This window comes from Dromiciops gliroides, chromosome 2 (assembly GCF_019393635.1).
Source record: "Dromiciops gliroides isolate mDroGli1 chromosome 2, mDroGli1.pri, whole genome shotgun sequence".
In the NCBI taxonomy this organism is placed as follows: domain Eukaryota; kingdom Metazoa; phylum Chordata; class Mammalia; order Microbiotheria; family Microbiotheriidae; genus Dromiciops; species Dromiciops gliroides.
In genome coordinates this window covers 306,031,957-306,052,167 of record NC_057862.1, presented here as the reverse complement: position 1 = coordinate 306,052,167, position 20,211 = coordinate 306,031,957, and the positions used below count along the sequence as shown (strand labels likewise).

The window sequence follows — 20,211 nt, the reverse complement described above, 5'->3', positions numbered from 1 at the left end:
AGAGGCAACGAATGGCCTCCTTTATCTATTTAAAAAGAAATAATGAATGAATGTCCCCATAGCAAATGAGCAGTGTCAGAGCTCATACCTAAACCCATGTAGTTGCTGTTTTTCAAGTTTAAGACTTTTTATGCTACACCATTGACCCAAATAATGTAGATATTCACCCCAGTGGTATAGATACCAATCCATACCAGCTTGTCTTTCTTTTTTTTTTTTGGTGAGGCAATTGGGGTTAAGTGACTTGCCCAAGGTCACACAGCTAGTAAGTGTTAAGTGTCTGAGGCCGGATTTGAACTCAGGTACTCCTGACTCCAGGGCCGGTGCTCTATCCACTGCGCCACCTAGCTGCCCCCTAGCTTGTCTTTCTTTATATGATTCTTGTCCATACAGCCCTGTAAATCTGCCACAGGGGATAGGTTGTGAGGATACGCCCAGCATTCCTCTTGATCTTTTGACATTGAATGGATACCTACAGAACACAATCTATCAAATAAATGTCCATCCCTTGTTTTTTCTCTGTGAACTTTCCTCCCGCTATCTCCCTGCCCTCTCCAGGTTGCTCCTCATGCCTGGAATGCACTCCCCCCTTGCCTCTATCTTTTAGAACCTTTGTTTCCTTTAAAGGTGCTTTTCAAATGCCATCTCCTACGCATGGATTTTCTTGATCCTTTAGCTACCAGTATTTCCCCTAATTCCTTATATTTATTTTGTACATATTTTTATATTCTTATATTATATATACTTAAATGAGTACATGCTATTTCCTATAGTGTGTAAGTTCCTTGAGAAAGGGATTATGTATATCCATCCATCTGTCCGTCTGTCCTTCTGTGTCTGTACCCTCAGATACAGTTGAAATATTTATAGAGCTCTTGGCACAGTGCCTGACACATAGTAGGCACTTAATAAATGCTTGTTCATTATAATGATAATCAATTGTGAAAGAGCTGCTCTGATCAATACAATGTTGTTTTTCAGTCATTTTTCAGTAGTATCTGACTGTTTGTGACCCCATTTGGAGTTTTCTTGGCAAAGATACTGGAATGGTTTGCTATTTTTCATCTCCAGATCATTTTACAGAGTGAGAAACTGAGGCAAACAGGGTTAAGTGACTTGCCCAGGGTCACACAACTAGTAAGTGTCTGAGGTCATATTTGAAATCAGGAAGAGTTCTATCTACTGCACCATCTAGCTACCTGAAATCAATATAATGATCCATGACAATTCCAATATGACAATATGATGAAAGATGCTATCTATCTTGAGAGAACTGATGAACTCTGAAATGTAGATTGAAGCATTTTTCTAAACTTTATTTTTCTTGCTTTTGAGAGAATGAAATGTGCTCTCAAGATTAGACAGGCCACATTGTTCAAGTCCCAGGGGCTTCTCCCCTTTCTCCAAATTCTCTTCCTTTTCCTACTGAGCTAGCAGTTAGGAGAACCATGAAATTTTCATCCAGAAGTTGTCCCACAAGTGGGGGTACATATTTAGGATTGTTGTGAAGAATGTGTATCTGGGAGTAGTCAGTTAAATGGTGAAATGGGGGAGGGAATCTTTGTGTTAGGGACTTAATAGATCTAAGGCTTGCTGCAATGAGCATGCTTTGTACAACTTCTTTGAGATGTGTGCCCTTTCTTGCAAGATTGTAATAAAGGCCTTCCTACTTTTCACCAGACCGGGGCCTCAGTTTACCTGTTTCTTGCACTTAAAATTTTTTTACATGACTAATGTGGAAATATGTTTTATTTGACTGCATGTGTATAAGAGATGGGAGGGAAAAGGGGTAGAGAGAGGAAGAGAATTTGGAACTGAAAATAAGAAAAAAATGAAAGAGGAATGTGAATTAAAAATGCTTCTCCTTTCCTTCCCCAGTGCCTGACACACAGTGGATATTTAATAAATGCTTTTAGATTGACTAGTTCAAGATCCTTTGTGGAGACTTCCAAATGCTAAACTCAGACCACTCACCTTGGCTTGCTTTCATTTATCTATCATCTATCTATCTATCTATCTATCTATCTATCTATCTATCTATCTATCTATCCATTCATTTATCTATCTACTTATTTATTCATTCATTTGTTCATTCATTCATTTATTTATTCATTTATTTATTTATTTATTACAACAGTAGCTAACTCCAGTCCATCAACTTTTGGCTGCAGGGTTGACAATTTTCCCCATAAATAAGTGCTGGTGAGTGTTTAGATCCATCAGGGACATAATGAAGGGCCTGTTGAAGTTCATGATGGTAGGGAGAGCCGCTATATTGCGCTGGATTTCTATGCCTGTGGCAGCAGCTGCCACGGTGCCATTTTCGTTCACCTCAAATGCTGCCTTGTGTAATACCTGGTAGAGGAAGGATACACGTTGTCACTCTGGGTAAAGGTTAAACTGGCATAACCGAAAGCAGTCCTCTAACAGACTACCAGGGATAGTGTTCTACAAGGGCAGAAGAAGAGAGAGTGAGCCTACTTGGGATTTCCAGAACATGGGGAAGTCCTCATCAGCTTGCTCCCATGGAATTGAAATTCATAGGGCATGTAACTAGAAGGGACCCAAAAGAACATCTGGCTTAGGTCTCTTATTGTGCAGATGTAGACACAGAAGCCCAGAGAGGGTAAAGCCATTTTGATAGGCCACACAGGTAATAAGCTCCAGAGCCGGTACTTGAAGACAACGATCCATTCCATAGCTAGGTGGCCCAGGGGATAGAGGCTGGGTCTGGAATTAGGAAGACTCATCTTCCTGAGTTCAACTCTGGCTTCAGACACTTCCTAGCTATGTGACCCCATGGCAGGCACATCAATCTCATCATTAGTAAATTGAGCTGGAGAAGGAACTGGCAAAACACTTTACTATCTTTGCCAAAGAAACCCCAAATGTGAATTGTGGAGAGTCATATATGACCGAACAACAAAAATTCATTCTACCATTGAAGAAGAGGTTTTAAAATGTAAAGCTTGGAATTAATTCTAGGTGGATTTAACTAATGACTAGAGATTGGGGTGAGTATAGAGAGTATTGGATGTCGGAAGAACTACAGAGAAGGGAAATAAGCCCATAAAAGGGAAAGATAGGGTCAAAAAAGACAACTGTTTTTTCTATTTCATAGTCTGGGGAAGTCTAGTCCTAAAGATCATTTCTAAGAAATTAGTGGTAAAAATAAAAAGAGAGGAGCAAGGGGTCATACTTTAGAATAGAATAAAATAGAATGAGTGGAAGTATGTGAAATATAATCTAATGAAGTTTAGAGATCATCTAGTTCAGTTTTCTCCTTTTGCTTATGTGGACATTTAGGGCCAGAGAGATGGAGCCTGCCCAAGGTAACCTATAACTAGAAATAGAGGCTGTATAAGGCATTTGGTTTCTTCAGGCTATATTTGAAAATTGAACCCCGGGGCAGCTAGATGGCGCAGTGGTTAAAGCACCGGCCCTGGATTCGGGAGTACCTGAGTTCAAATCTGGCCTCAGACACTTAACACTTACTAGCTGTGTGACCCTGGGCAAGTCACTTAACCCCCATTGCCTAAAAAAAAAAAAAAAAAAAAAGAAAATTGAACCCCGTGTACACACACACAGACACACAGACACACACACAATAAAACTGTCCATACAGGGGTTCCTAACCTGGGGTCTATGAACATATTTTTGAGTCTCTCTCTCTCTGCAGGGCAATGAGGGTTAAGTGATTTGCCCAGGGTCACACAGCTAGTAAGTGTCAAGTGTCTGAGGCCGGATTTGAACTCAGGTCCTCCTGAAACCTGGGCCCGTGCTTTATCCACCACACCACCTAGCTACCCCTATCAACTTGTTTTTTTAAAAAAATGTTTTGAGGGCAGCTAGGTGGCTCAGTAGATAAAGCACGGGCCCTGGTTTCAGGTGGACCTGGGTTCAAATCCAGCCTCAGACACTTGACACTTACTAGTGTGACAATTGGAATGACGCCACCTACTGGAGAGTTACTATAGGAAAGCTTCGCCATGAGGAGAAGGCGTCTGAGGGCAAGCCATGTGGCTTGGAAGGTCAGTTTCTTGGCATCAGGAAGTGACCTTTGCTCATGGGTACTGTCTATCAAAGCTACCAGCCAATTAGCTTAGAGCTGTGTATGCATGTGGATGGGATGTTCCTGGCTTGCACAGGAGGCTTGTGGGATGAAGAAGGGGTGAGGCTCAATCTCTCTGTCTCTTTTGGGACGACCTCAGTGGGGAGCGGAGACTCTGGCTCCCTGAGATAGATAGCTGAATATAGGCCTCTTTCTCTCTCTTCACCAAATTCTTATGCTCCTTAATAAATGCTTAAAAGTCTAAAACTCATGCTAAAGCTTCTAATTTATTGGTGACCACTCATTAGATTAAAAAAAAATTATTTATTTTTTTGGTGAGGCAGTTGGGGTTAAGTGACTTGCCCAGGGTCACACAGCTAGTAAGTATTAAGTATCTGAGGCCAGATTTGAACTCAGGTCCTCCTGAATCCAGGGGCGGTGCTCTATCCACTATGCCACCTAGCTGCCCCACTCATTAGATTTTTAGACAGTATAGCTAGATAGCAACTTTACACTAGCTGTGTGACCCTGGGCAAGCCACTTAACCCTTATTGCCCTGCAAAAAAAAAAAAAAGTTTTGATAACTGTTTCATTATAATTACTTTCTTTTGCAGTTCAATGTATTTTATTTTATACATTTGATTTTTTGGGGGGCAGGGCAATGAGGGTTAAGTGACTTGCCCAGGGTCACACAGCTAGTAAGTGTCAAGTGTCTGAGGCTGAATTTGAACTCAGGTCCTCCTGAATCCAGGGCCCGTACTTTATCCACTGTGCCACCTAGCTGACCCCTATTTTATGCATTTGAAAACAATATTCTAAGGAGTCCATAGGCTTCACCGGAGAGAATACAAAGATATAAATGCTACAAAAAGGTAGATATTGATTTAAAAGCTTTGAACCTTTACTCTTGCACATGCATCTTGATTTAACATTCACCTTATTGTTGCTTTCAGTCATTTCAGTCATGTTTGACTCTTCACAACCCTATTTAGGGTTTTCTTGGCAGAGATACTGGAGTGGTTTTCCATTTCTTGTCCAGCTCATTTTACAAATGAGGAAACTGAGGCAAACAGGGTTAAGTGACTTGCCCAGGGTCTAGAAAGTATCTGAGGCCAGATTTGAACTCAGGAAGATGAGTCTTTCTGACTCTATCCACTGTATCGTCTAGCTGCTCTTCTTGGATGATAGATAGACAGAAGCATGTCTTGGTAACAATAGATATTACCAAACCTATAATTGTTGTTTTCCACCTTTGTGGGACCTGTCAGAACTCATGTTCCCCTGATATAACCTTAAAAACTTAGTGTCATCTACATAACCCAAACTGGCATCAGAAGAAGAATTTAAAGGAGTTGTGAAAGAATGATATCCACATTATGCAGTTAAGTTCTATTTCTACATTTTTTATTTTTAAAAAGTTGATCTTTTTCAGTAAGGATAGAGCATCCCTCAGAAATAAAGACTCACGGGGCAGCTAGGTGGCGCAGTGGATAGAGCACCAGCCCTGGAGTCAGGAGTACCTGAGTTCAAATCCGGCCTCAGACACTTAACACTTACTAGCTGTGTGACCCTGGGCAAGTCACTTAACCCCAATTGCCTCACTAAAATAAAAAAAAAATTAAAAAAAAAAAGAAATAAAGACTCACTTACCTTGGACACTTGTAGTTGGGATTGTGTGGAGATGCCTGTGAGATCTGCGTTGTTAGTGAACACGTCTCTTATGCCAATTTTGGCAAGTACTTCTTCAAGATTATAACTAGTGGAGATTGACATCCTGGGCAGAAAAATATCCACTTTCCTGTTTGAAAAGAGATCCAGAACGAACTTGAATTTGCCAGTCAAATTTGCTAGACCTTAGTAGAAGTTTGAGCCAATATTGCTCATAGCCTTTTATTGCCCCAGAAATTGAGGCATAGAAAGCTCAAACCTTTTCTGTACCAATCGTGGTCAAATTCTATCTTGTCTTCAGTCTTGAAGCTTGAAAATGCATAAGCAAGGGGTGGGGATACCAAGATTATGGGCAGCTGGGTGCTACAATGGATAAAGCACTGGGTCTGAAGTCAGGAAGATCTGAGTTCAAATCTGGTCTCAGACCCTTTCTAGCTATGTGACCCTGGGCATGTCACTTAACTTTATTTGCCTCAATCAGAATGGCCTCATCTGTAAAGTGAGCTGCAAGAGGAAATGGTAAACTGCTCCAATATCTTTGCCAAGAACATCCCAAATGGGATCAAGAAGAGTTGGCCATGACTAAAGTGACTGAACAACACCAAGGTTGTAAGCTCCTTGCAGATGAGAACTGCCATTTCTACTCATACCTCAAAGCATTACAGGATTCCAGAACTAAAAGAGACTCTAGAGTTCTCTTTAATCCAACCTGTACCTGGACTGGAATCCCCTCTAATCACCTCTACAGGTCATCCCTAACAACTGGTCGAAATATTGTAGGGCTTCTTAACTGGTGTGTGTGTGTGTGTGTGTGTGTGTGTGTGTGTGTAATCTGTGAACTTGTTTAAAATATATTTTGAAAACTGTATTCAATAGAATTGGTTTTCTTTATTATTCAGTGTATTTTTTTTTGGCATTTAAAAACATCATTCTGGGGCAGCTAGGTGGCGCAGTGGATAGAGTGCAGGCCCTGGAGTCAGGAGTACCTGAGTTCAAATCTGGCCTCAGACACTTAACACTTACTAGCTGTGTGACCCTGGGCAAGTCACTTAACCCCCATTGCCTCACTAAAAAAAAAAAAAATTTAAATTAAAAACATCATTCCGAGAAGGGGTCCATGGGCTTCCCCAGACAGCCAAAGGAGACCTGGAATTGCCAAAAGAAGGTATCTATCTATTTGTCTGGGATCATGTCGCACAAATCCCCATTCAGAACTTAATTGGACTAGAGGGTCTTTGAGGTCCCTCCTGTACAGAGATTCTATAATTATTTGGTCTCCCAGGAGCTTCTCCATGAAGATTTCCTATGATCCCATTTGGGGGAGTAGGACACTGTCGCCTGGAGCAGCCCTTTGGACAGATCTATTTGTTAGGGAATTTGAGCCCAAACCTGCCTCCCAGTGCTTTGCTGCACACAGAGTGACATTTAACAGACACTTTTTGGTTGATCAGAGGCAACTACATTAAATCCAAGTTAAACCCCTCGCAGAAACAAAAAGCGATCCTGGTGATGACGCTACCTCAGTCATAGAATATTTTAAAATTGGCACCTTTTAAATTCTTGTCGTTTGAAACTTTCCCTTTTTCATATGGACTAATGGTAGCTTCTATTTCTATAGTATTTTAAGGTTTACTAAGCCTTAGGAAGAGCAAGTATGATCCCATTTTACACATGTGGAAAGTGAGGCACCAAGAAGCTAAGGGATTTGCCTAGGGTCACACTGGTAGAAGTGGCAGATGAAGGATTTAATTTCAGAATCTCTGATTTTCCCCTCCACAATGCCACACTGTCTCTCACCAAAACCCGCAGGCACGGCAGCCACAATTTCATTTATATGGTCAATACAGTCTACAAAAGCATCCTGCAGATTTGTCTGCTTTACTAAGCTGCCACACACAAAGGAGGCACCAAGGTGCAGGGGGAAAGAGCTCTGTATTAAGCATCAGAATTCTTGGGTTTGAATCTTGGCTCTGCCATTCACTACCTCATACCTGCCCTTTGGAAAGTCCCTTGTCCATCATCCTCAGTTTCCTCATTTGTAAACAATGGAGTTGAACCATATTACCTTTAAGATATCTTCTAGCTCTCAGTCTGTGCTCCATTTATTTCAGACAAAATAAAACTGCTAGCTACCCGTGGCATCTTTGTTGGCTCTGGATTTCTTTTCTTTTCTTTTATTTGGGGGGGGGCAGGGCAATGAGGGTTAAGTGACTTGCCCAGGGTCACACAGCTAGTAAGCGTCAAGTGTCTGAGGCCAGATTTGAACTCAGGTCCTCCTGAATCCAGGGCTGGTGCTTTATCCACTGTGCCACCTAGCTGCCCCTCTGGATTCCTTTTATAAAGGCAGCTAAATTATAGTCTAGTAGAAAGAGCTAAAGCAAGATATGATTTATGTTTAAGTACCAGTTCTCTCACCAACTCTACAGTTGTGTGACCTATGGCAAATAACTTCACCTCTGGGCCTCAGTTCTTACTTATCAAATGAGGATATTGTTCTATCTACTTTAAAGAGTGGATGTGAAGAAATTATAATAGCTGACATTTATATTATAATTTAAGATTTGCAAAGTGCTTTATGTACATCACCTCATTTGATTCTCACAGCAACCCAGAAGGTCAGATGTATGGGTATTTTATCCATTTTACAAGGGAAAAAACTAAAACTCAGAGCTGTAAGTGACTTGCCCATGGTTATACCAATGTCAGAAGCTGAATTTGAATCTAAACCCCTCCTAACTCCAAATCCACTTATTTTTCCTCTTCGAAACCCCTCTGTACAGTTAAAAATCTGACACAAATTCAAATTTTCACTGTAACAACTCCCTAAGGAGAAGAACACAAGACTCAAAGGTCATTCCTTGTTCCCTCACTTAATAAATTCCCATGGCTCCCTATTACTTTAAGGATCAAATATAAAATCCTCTGGTTTTTAAAGTCCTCTACAGCCTGGCCCCTTCCTACCTTTCTAGTCTTTTTATACTCTACTCCCTCCCATGTACTCTATAATCCAGAAACACTAGTCTTGGTGTTCCTAATATACGCACTCTTCCTGATACTGCCTTTTCAGGCATGTCTGGAATGTTCTACCTCCTTGTCTCTACCTCTTGGCTTCCCTTCTCTTAAGATTCCACTGGCATTCCATCCTCTGCAAGAGTCCCTCTTCTCTTCTAAATGCTAGTGTTTTTCTTCTTGGATTACTTCTCTTTTATATTATGTTGTTGTTGTTGTTTGTCTCTCATTCTCAAAGAGGACTATGACATTGGTGATGTCATGACTTGCACTGAATTGTATTTAAGTGAGGCAGGGCTGTGCACTCTTTCCTCCAGTGCCATCTGGATCCAGTGGCAAGATACATATCAGGATGACTGGAGATGGACCTGGATGTTTAAGGCAATTGGGGTTAAGTGACTTGCCCAGGATCATATAGCTGGTAAGTGTCTGAGGTGAGATTTGAACTCAAGTCCTCCCAACTTTGGGGCCAGTGCTTTATTCACTAGCTGCCCCTTTAGACTAAGTATATAATAAATCTTTATCTCTATCTCTCTATCTCATCTATGTATCTATATATTTGTTTTAATGTTGTCTACACCATTATAATATAAGGGCAGGGACTATTTTTTCCCTTTCTTTGCATGCTAAGCGTTCATCATAGTGTTTGACATGAAATAAACAATTCAGTTGTGACTTTGTTGCTTGATTATAGTGGTTAACTATTGGTAATCCTTTGACCATACCTTTTTTCCACAAATTTAGAGCATGACATTCCTTTTTTGGTAATTATAGCATCCAGTGCCTGATCTAATTTGCCTTCATCTGGTAGAACTAAAATTAACCAGGCTTTCCCTTCATAGGGCAGGACGACCATTGAAGAGAACAGCTCATCTTCACGGTGGTAGTATAGCTTTTCCCTTTTCGTCATCATTGGCACTTGTACTGTTGTGTTTTTATCCACATAAAAGTCCTGTAGCTCAGTGAGGGTGGAATTAAAAGAGGTCTCCCAATTGCCTGCAGAAACAACAACAGACAACTCATTGTGTAATTTTGTGAATTGGAAATGTTGAATGTTGGAGTATCCAGTTATTATTCAACTGAGTTCAAAGAATACATTTTCATTAAGTGCCTACCATTCCCTAGACTACCAGCTTAAAGAGAATACTGTGTTTGACCCCAGGGGAGATAAAAAACCCCACACCACCTTGAGGACATTACAATCTAATAGAGTAAGACATACCTATCCACAAAAATAACTATATGCAAAATATGTCTCAATAAGAGCATAGGAGAAGTGTTATCAAATTATTCTTTGTGGTTCCCAATTTATACTGTGTGGCTCAAAGAAAGCTCTCTGAAGTGGTGGCACTTGAGCTGGGTCTTAAAGGAGCTGTAGAATTTTCATGGGCAGAGGTGTGGGGGGAGTCCTTCCATACTAAGAAGATGGAATGAGCAAAGGAAAGCATGAAGTGTGTAAGTTGTTCATTTGGGTTAGAGCTTAGAGGAGACAGAGGAGAAAAGAAATGTGGTTAAGGCAGGCTGGAGCAAGAATGTGAAGAATGTCTTTGAGGGATGGGACTAATTAGGGAAAACTGCTTTCTTGCCTAATTGCTTTTTCCCTTCTCAATTGGCCAGTTATGGTAGCTTATCTGCTCTGTATCTGTTTCTTTGAGTTTAGATCTAATTAACCTACCATAAAACTATGCCGGCTTGAAGAAATATTTTTTATTTGAAGTTTGTAAGTAGGGACAAAATACGGGAGTGTCCCTTATTCTAGGAGGAGGACCGTTTGAATGGTGGCTTAGAGTTGTTTGGCAGGAGACCCAAGTCCATTATGTTGAGGTAATATTAGTGCTCAATGAAATATCATGACTCAAAAGAGCTAAGCTAGTGGATATTGGTTATTCTATTGGGTAGCTACACAAGTCTTCACATTCCTAAATGATAAGTGATACTTGCCCATAGAAAGAAGCAAAGCTGATGTATAGAAGGTAAATGACTCTGGTAACAATACAGAACACAGCACTGACTCAGTACCTCAGTCCTGGTAGGGCATGCAAAAAAACCCCACTAGTGTGGGTATGAGATTCCCCAGTAAATAGCTACTAGTGCCACCTGGGAGTTAAGCCTCTAGTATAAAATATACTCTACCTTGGAACATAAGGTTCTCCACAAACTTTCCCTTATCCACTTTCAAACATAATTTAATATTATTCCCCTTCACACACTCTATTGTAACCAAATTGAGCTACTAGCTTTCCTTCAAACTCAATATTCCATCTCTTGACTTCTGTGCCCCATGCCTAGAATTCATTTCCGTATCACCTTTACTTTTTGGAGTCTTAACTTCTGCCAGTGCTCACTTTATATACCACCTCTAGTAGAAACTTTTCCTCACCCTTTAATGCTTTCTCCTGCAAATAGCTCATTTTTATTTGTTTACATGTCACATTCTTCATCAGAATGTAAGCTCCTTGAGGATAGGATCTGTTTTTCAAAATTGTCTTTTTATATCTAGCAATTAATTCTATATCCCATACATAGTAATACTTAATAAATGTTCACTGGATAACAAAATTAAATTCAAATGTGCCTCCATTTGATAATAATATTTACATAGCCCTGCATCCTCTGTAGGCTAGGTGCTTCCCAAGAGGACAGCCCTGTGACACCATAGGGAGTCAGGTAGAGAGATGTGACTCTTGCTTGGCTGAGAGACTATCAAGAAAGAAGAGAAAAGGGAGAGGATGCCAGGTATAGGCTTTGAACATTAGACCCTCAGGGAACACATTCATAAGGGGGAAAGCCAGCACCTTAATATTTTCTCTTGATTCCTAAAGCTTTCACCTCTAGAGTCCCTAGTAGACTCATTGGGGCAGACTGTTTTTTTACCCAGCTGATATTTCATCTAATTCATGGGCTGTAAAGCCTTCTGACTCTTGCAAATTCTGTTGTCTAAATTAATCAAAATGGCTTTCTTGATTACCATTTTACTACTTGCTTTGATAAATAAGTTTGCTTAGTACTAAGGATTGTCTTTTGTGTCATAAGTATATGGTGGTATGTATGACTCGGCTACATGATATTAATCTAACAGTTACCCTCCAGGTTTGGAATGGAGCTTCTCTCTCTGTCTCCTTTTCTCTCTGTGTGTCTGTGTGTCTGTCTCCCCTTCCCTCTATCTATCCTGACACACCCTGCCCCAGTCCTGGGTATGCCATGTATCAGAGGTAGGCATGAGAGAAAACATTTTTTTGTTTTGACCAAGGAAAGTAGCATTTCTCCTCAACCCCTCCCCCAAAGAAACATTCCTTTATGCTTTATATAACCGATGTGTAACAGATTGATAAAACTCCATACTCATTGCCCCTCTGGAAAATAGGAGATCAAGGAAGTGATCACCAGCTATGGCCATCTTCCTACTCCCCACAAAGGTAGAACTCCAGTCTCAGTAGAGTTATGGGATAGAGTATTTCCATATCTATCTCTAGATATCCATGTTATTTGTTACAGTTAAAAACAACCCCCCCAACCCAACAAATTGTAAGGTTAGTGACTATTAGTTTTGCAGAGAAATTTCAATTTTACAAAGGCATTCATTCTAAGTTACCTTTAAATAATGAGTTTTATCCATATAACATGTATATATCCACAAGAACCTAGAATTATAGGATTTAGAACTGGAAAGGACCTTGAAAATGAGGTCTCATTTTATAAAGGAGAAGACTGAGTCCCATAAAAGTAAAGTGATTTGCCCATAGTCATTGCAGGTAGTATGCAGCTTTGCCAAGATTTGAACCCAGATCCTCTGAGTCCAAACTCAGGACTGTTTCAACCACATCACGTTGTAGTTCCTGAATAAAGCAAAGGTTATCAGACAGACAGAGAAACTTAAAGTTGGCGTCCTTGCCTATTAGAGTCAATCTGGAAAGAAATTTTTAAATTAAAAAATAATTAAAATAGTTGATCTGAAATTACAATAAACATTAACTCAAAGATAATGTAGATTAACAGGAAAATTTGATTTATAATAATTTGATTTATATGTAGTTTTCAAGAGCAGAGCTATATTACATAAATTGAGATGCAGACATATTCAAAATTGGGAACATGAAGGAAAAGCTGATGCATGCAAGATACATACAAGAAATCTTACCCTTAAAGAAAATGTAGTTTATGAGAACCATTATTGTGTTGGGGTTTAGTTGCTCGATTAATTCTGGAATTTTTCCATGTGTTTTCTTATCTACATAATCATTAATCTGCTTTATAGCACCTTCAGAATCCCTGAAGTTTGAAGCAAGCACTTCAGCTCCATACAAATTTTTGACATCACCTAAGAACTTTTGGAGCAGCTCCAGCTTATCATCAATAAAGAGACCATTGCCGCTTTCCAGCTGAACTTTGCCCTTCGTAGTGTTCAGTAGGTGGACAAGATCTTGGAAGCCTTCATGGATCTCCTTTTCCTGAAGCTCTGTGAGATTAAAACCCAGGCCCTCCAAAAGGTTAGTTAGGGTGGCTGTTTTGGCCCCCAGGGAGAGCATGGCAAAGGCAGTAGTAATGCTCAAAGGAGAGAAGAAGACATTCTTGTGAGGATTTTCAGAAACCAAGAGCCTGAACAATCTTCCAGCAAATTCTGAATTCGCTGGCCTTATTTTGCGGTAAGCCAGTCCAGTGTTAGCCTGAGGACTCTGCTCTCCAGCATCAGATTGCTCTAGGCAGAAAATAGCTTTTGGAATCCAGGCCACTAGCAGGAGCAGGTAGAGGGGCAGCTGCATTTTCTTTAGCAACATTTCTAAAATAAATTAAAAGAGATAATAACATTATTGTTTTTGTTAAAATGTCTCGGGGGCAGCTAGGTGGCGCAGTGGATAGAGCACTGGCCCTGGAGTCGGGAGTATCTGAGTTCAAATCCGGCCTCAGACACATAACACTTACTAGCTGTGTGACCCTGGGCAAGTCACTTAACCCCAATTGCCTCACTAAAAAAAAAAAATGTCTGGCTTATATAACATGGAGGTATGTGACTGAAGTTTGTGCAATGTAGATACACACATTTTTTGGATTTACTGGCCAAGCCTGAGTGTTAAAGGAAGGAAAAAATACAAGATCTGAAGTAGGGGATAATTAATCCTTTTTTTTTTTTTTTTTTTGGTGAGGCAATTGGGGTTAAGTGACTTGCCCAGGGTCACACAACTAGTAAGTGTTAAGTATCTGAGGCCGGATTTGAACTCAGGTACTCCTGACTCCAGGGCCCATTCTCTATCCACTGCGCCACCTAGCTGCCCCAGGGATAGTTAATTCTTAAGAGAAGAGATGGAGGCAGAGATGTACTTAGGGTGGAATGGTTGAAGTTTTGTCTCTGATACCAGTATCTGAGGGGGGCACTGCTTCCTCCCTGAAATGGTCTGGAGTCATGGCCTGCCATCTTATGCCCTTAGGGAATTGGAGTGGAGTGGCTTTAGGAGGAGGTTGAAGGTGTATGTTGGTAAATATTTAACAACTAGTGCTCTAAAAAACAAAACAAAACAAAAACAAGTATTCACCTATAGAGAATGCTGAGGCAGGAAAGAATGGGGAGAGATATAGGGGACACTTCTGTGTGCTCCAGATTCTAGGAAGTAGGGGCTGGGCTCTTCTGGGGGAGGTAGAAAGACATTTATTAACCAGATCCTGCAAAAACGAAGACCTTTTGTTTTTGTCATTCAATCATTTTCAGTGACATCTGACTCTTTGTAACAGCTTTTTGGGGTTTTCTTGGCAATGATATTGGATTGGTTTGCCATTTCCTTTTCAAGCTCATTTTTTGGATGAGGAAACTGAGATAAACAGAGCTAAGTGACTTGCCCAGGGTCACACAACTAGTAAGTGTCTGAGGCCAGATTTGAACTCAGTTCTTCCTGAATCCAGGCCTGGTTCTCTCTCCACTGCACCACCCAGCTACCCCCCAAACAGAGGCCTAGGCAGGGTATAATGGCCCAGGTGAGTAGGGGTATGATGGCCCAGAGAGATCATAGGAAGGGACTTTAGCAGTCACAGAGTTCAACCACATCATTATATGGTTCAGAAGACTGAGGCCTGCACAAGCTATGTAACTTATCTAAGGTCACGTAGGCAGTAAGTAGTAAGTGATGTGCCTGGGATTTAAAACTACATCCTTTGACTCTAGGTCCAGGTCCTGTTGCCATCTGTATCAGCTCAAGTACCAACATTAGACTAGAGACCCTTCTCCTCATCTCAATTAGCCTGTGGCTGCAGGGAGAGGGGCCATTTCAAAGCATAGGAGGAGACGGGGAAGGGGGAAACAATTCAAGAAGGACAAGGCTGGGAAAGGGAGACACTGTTGTAGGCCATGTCTTCCTTTGGAAGCCTCTGCCTCACTTATGCCAGGGATCTTCCTCAGAGTTTTGTGCTACTAAGCTTCTCAAACTTTCCTGTAGGCTAGAACCTGTGGTAAAGAGGTTATTGCTGAGTCATTTACTTGTGCCTGACTCTTTGTGACCCCATGGGGTTTTCTTGGAAAAGATACTATAGTGGTTTGCCATTTTCTTCTCCAGTGTTTCCCGATTTTACAGATGAGGAACTGAGTCAAAAAGGGGTTAAATGACTTGCTCAGGGTCACACAACTAGTAACTGTCTAATGCTGAATTTGAATTCAGATCTTCCAGACTTCAGGTCCAGTGCTCTGTACACTGTGTCACCTAGCTGCCTCAATGGATGGAGACCTATGTAGTGAGCTGAGGAGGTATTTCATGGGGTACATTTCAGGGGGAGATGAAAGTGTTTGAGATGATATCAATTTGTCCATTGAAGTGACTAAGTCTCATATCAAAGGATAAGGTAGAGTAGAAAACTGTGGAGATGGTATTGACCTCCTTGAAAAGGGGGCTGGTTTATATTAACCCCTAGGATGCAAATAGTGTTGTATATATAGAGATGTATAGTGTGACCTAAAGAGGAAGAGTTTGTTGAGGGAGAATAGTGGAGAATCTGGAATTGACTGTGGGGAGCAAGAAATATTTATCCTTCTCCTCCTTCTCCTGGCCCAGTGTATCAGGAGACCTGAGAGAAAGAGCCCTCAATTCCTGAGAGAGGCCAGAGATGCAGTATCTTCCCAGGGGAGTCAGGCAGTGGCGTGCTGGGCCTGGTTCATCCAGCATCAAGAATCAATTGTTAAATTTGCAGTGTGGCATTTATACCTCAGAAATAAGCAAATGCTACATATCAGGGATTGATTTGTTGTTTTGTTGATTATCTAACCGTAAGAAAGAGATGGGGAAAATGCTACTAGTTCAGGGCAAACTTAAAAGTGTATCCTAAGTACATCCCCACCCCTCTCACAGAGAGCCGGTTTTCATTATTTACCAGCATACTCCTGGATCCAAGTTTTTGTAAGTGCAAGATGTGCGAGGTCATGGCTTACAAGAAAGGAAATTTTGCTCACAATAAAACAAGGCTTTCAGAAGTTACTATGAAAGGGGAAAGAAGAGCAGGGTGGGACTGAAGTGGGTGGGCATGAGGAACTAGGGCCTGGTAGCATGAAAAAAGAATTTTTGCTTAGGCATCCTGAGACTTTGACTCATAGGGATTCAGCATGAAAAGAGAGGGAAATTTTCTCACACTTCCTTTGGTTTTTGTTTTTGTTTTTGTAGGGCAATGAGGGTTAAGTGACTTGCCCAGGGTCACACAGCTAGTAAGTATCTAGTGTCTGAGTCTGGATTTGAACTCAGGTCCTTCTGAATCCAGGGCTGGTGCTTTATCCACTGTGCCACCTAGCTGTCCTGTCACACTTCCTTTTGTGCCTCAGCTTCCCCAGGTGCAAGAATTCCTAGTTAAAACTCTGTATAGAGAATAAAGGTCAGGGGTGGGTTGACAATTAAGCAAAACTATTACATTGCTACTCCAGAAGGCTTATCTTTTATCCTGTCTGTTGTACTCCAGAGTACACTGACCCCTTGTTTTTTCTATTTCCATGTTTGTTTGTAATCTGCTTTTAGAGAATTCTCATTCATTGAGGTTCACATAACTGGAAATAACTTGTGTGACACCCCCTTCCCCACTTCCAACTAGATTTTCAATGAACAAAGATCAAAATCAAAGCTAAAGAGATGAACATCTAAAAATGGAGTTGCGAGTGATTTCTAAATTCCCTTCCACCTCTACAAGTCTATGATTCTATCTTCAAGCAAAACGTGGTCAATATTCAACCAGCAAAAGAAAGAAGTTGGTGTTATGACCCATGGAAATAAAAAGGGAGGTGGTTCTCCCTTTTAGAACTTGGCACCCCAAATTTAGTGTGGGGTTAAACTAAAACAAACAAAAAGCCCTACTATCCCTGACAGTACAGATGCCACATATGTACATATGCCCTAAAGTCAAAGGTATCATATCCCTTTGTGTAATGCTAGTAAAAATTAACTTGGAGATAGCCCAGTACCATTCTGGAATCATTCTAGTTAACAGAGGAAGTAAGAAATTGGTTAGTGCTTCAAGTCCCATTGGGGAAGGATGGAGGAGACTGTTCTGTGGAGAAGAGTGAAGGCTCTCACTGTTTGATGGGATCTTCTTGGCTACATATAACTATATATATTTGAGCTAGAAGGGACCCTAGAATGCCTTTAGTCTAGACCCACCATCTTTAAGAGGAGAAAACTGAGTTTTAGAGAGATACAATAACTTGTCCAAGTTTATAAAAAGAGATATTGAAAGAGCTGGAATTAGAAATGAGAAATCCATTATTTTCTTCCAGAATTGTTTTTTGGAAAGGATATTCAAAGGAAAACAACACCCAAATAAACTTAGACGAGGAAATTAAAGCTCATGGGGTTAAGTTATTGCCTAAAGTTATGCCAACAGTTATTTAAATCTTTGACTATGACTCAGAATTAAAACAATCCAATCAGATTTAGAAGGGACCTAAGAAAGAGCTTATCTAGTTAAGGTCTTAACCTGGGGTCTGTATAGTTGCTTTAAAAAATATGTTGATAACTGTGTTTCAGTAGGATTTTTTTCTTTGTAATCCTATGTATTTTACTTTATGCATTTAAATATATTATTCTGAGAAAACCATAGTTTTCATCAGACTGCCAAAGGAGTCCATGACATAGAAAGGTTAAAAAGCCCAGATTTAAGTCAACCCCTTATTCAAATCATACATTCTGTTTACAATATCCTTGACAAGTGATCAGCCATTTTCTGCTTAAGCGTCTTCATTAAAGAACTCACTATTTCCCAAAGCATGTCATTTCATTTGGGGGCTTCCTGTATATAAACTTATATTAATGTTGAATTGAAATTTGCCCTCACATAAAAGTGGAGGAACCAAAATGCTCCCTTCACTTGTAAGTCTTTTGGGACCAGGCCCAAGTTTGGAAGTCTTGTCCACCAAGAAAGAACTTACTGGCACTGGAGATAATATGATATTTTCATGTGTGGCAGGTATTAGCAATGTGTGGTACATGCTGAATGAAACAGTTGTTTCTTGTCACTCACCCACTCCTTTACCATCTACCTCTGATTTTTTTCTCTCCTTCCACTTTCTTTTCACATTTTTTGTCTACCTCTGGTTTTTTTTGGTTGTTTTCTTGCTTCCTTTCCTTCAGTTTTTTTTACCCCTTTGTTTCCCTCCTTTAATGCTTATATTAGTTTGTACTATCCATAGACATTACTTAGTCTCCCACAACAATCACTGGTACATGACAGCCATTGGCATATTTTTTACAACAGAAAGGACATTTCTCTTCTTTGTTTCTATTATCTCAAGATTTTGGAATGGTCACATCCATTCTGGGTCCATACCAGAGATGTCATTCCTATTTTTCATAAACCCAGAAAGTTAGGTCCAATCTCAAGTGGCCCCATTAGGTTTGTACTAAACCAAGACTGCCTTAGTTCAAACCTGACATCTTAAGGGTCTTCTGGAATGTCTTCAGATCAAATTTATGCCACCTCAAATCACTTCATATTGTCCAAGGGTTTCTAGGGTAGCCATGGATTAAAACCTACTCCCCAGAATACCCTAAAATATTGTTATTTTCCTCATTAATATAAATTGGCCAAGGGTTGGGGGCCTCCTTCTGCCAAGTATCACCTTTATGTTATATGCATACGTACATCAGACATGGTAGCTTAGTTGGCTTTTTCTGGTGCTATGACTTCAGGTGCTGACCTATCAACCCAATACCCTGTATTGTCCTATTTCTGCCATTCATGAAGAAGAAGAATCTGGGTTGAGTTCAAGGAATTTGTTAGATCGGAGTGGTTCAGTGAAATTGACTCCATAGTACCTCCTATGGCTCTAAGCACTTTCTGTATGTCTAAGATATCAGGTAATAGTAAGAGAAATGGGACTTCTTCCTGTCTTGATAAGGTTTAAAATAAATTCCAAATGGACTGAGGCATTGTTTGGCATGCTTTACTACTTGTAAAGTGGTTTGCAAATGCTCTCTCATTTTACCCTCACAGCAGTCCTGAGAGGTGAGTGTTATTCTCTCCATTTTTCAGGTGAGGAAACTGAGGCAGACAGAGGTTAAGTGACTTGCCCAGAGTCATACAGCTAGTAAGTGTTGGAGGCTGTACTTGAATTCAGGTCTTCCTGACGTTAGGTCCAGCATACTATTCATTTTGTCACTTAACCCAACATACCTTTTTTTTTTTTTTTTTTGGCCTCTTTTTAATTTCTTGTCCTAATTTTCTCAATCTACCTTACAGGTCAGAAGAGCAAAAGAAATGATATATGTAAATCACTTTGTCAACCACAAAGTAGTCTATAAACATCAGGTCTATTGTTATTATTTTTATTCCAACATCTAATTGGAGAAGATTTATTTTTATAGACCTCATGGAGCCTTTCTGCTTTGGGTCTGTACTTTGGGGTCACCTCCTTGTCTAGTTGCCCCTAATATTTTTCTTCTTAACCCTAGTGTACAACCTTTTGCTCTCCTCCTCCAAGTCTTTGTTGTAAAGGAAAGTGTAATTTTAATTCTCAGGTTTCCTCTAACTGAATTGTAAGGCTATTTGTCAAATAAAATGTGACTCCTATAACAAATTATACTTCTATAATATATTATTTTTGCTAATGAAATGAGATTCAGATCCATTCCAAAGATAATTGTTTTATGTTCATTTTGTTGAAACTGTTTTCATTGATTGATGAAATTTTCCTTCAATTGGCCTGCCTTTTCTTTTAATATTTTTGTGACAGAAATAGCGTAACTTATTCTTTCATACCACTTTTATGAGAAAGTTCAAATCAATATAGAAGAATTTCAAAGGTCCCTATAACCCCTTCCTTCTGAAAATGGAGTTACCAATGTTTCAGATGAGCCAGAGGTCACTGAAACCATCCATGGTTTCAGAAATTACAAAAGGCACAAGTTGAATATTCCCAAGTTAAAAAGATAAAAAAGAATGACTTACAGCAGATTCCAGAGGAGCTTCTTGTTCACACCGTTGCTATATCTGCCAGTCTCTTACTTATGCTTATATTATACTTAAATGGG

At 40.2% G+C, this 20,211-nt stretch overlaps 1 protein-coding gene across 2 annotated transcripts; it reads right to left on the bottom strand.

Annotated features, from left to right (window-relative positions):
• Positions 1-2,088: 2,088 nt before the first annotated feature.
• LOC122742648 (alpha-1-antitrypsin-like) lies at positions 2,089-20,211 on the bottom strand. Of its 2 annotated transcripts, none has more exons than XM_043987036.1 (5): positions 20,129-20,211; positions 12,867-13,505; positions 9,454-9,724; positions 5,702-5,849; positions 2,089-2,355 (listed from the first exon to the last, which is right to left on the bottom strand). In XM_043987036.1, the coding sequence occupies exons 2-5, from the start codon at positions 13,501-13,503 to the stop codon at positions 2,155-2,157; spliced, it is 1,257 nt and encodes a 418-aa protein (XP_043842971.1). In that variant the 5' UTR covers positions 13,504-13,505; positions 20,129-20,211; the 3' UTR covers positions 2,089-2,154. The 2 variants fall into 2 exon arrangements, with proteins under 2 accessions (XP_043842971.1, XP_043842972.1); XM_043987037.1 differs by lacking the exon at positions 20,129-20,211 and adding an exon at positions 14,257-14,348.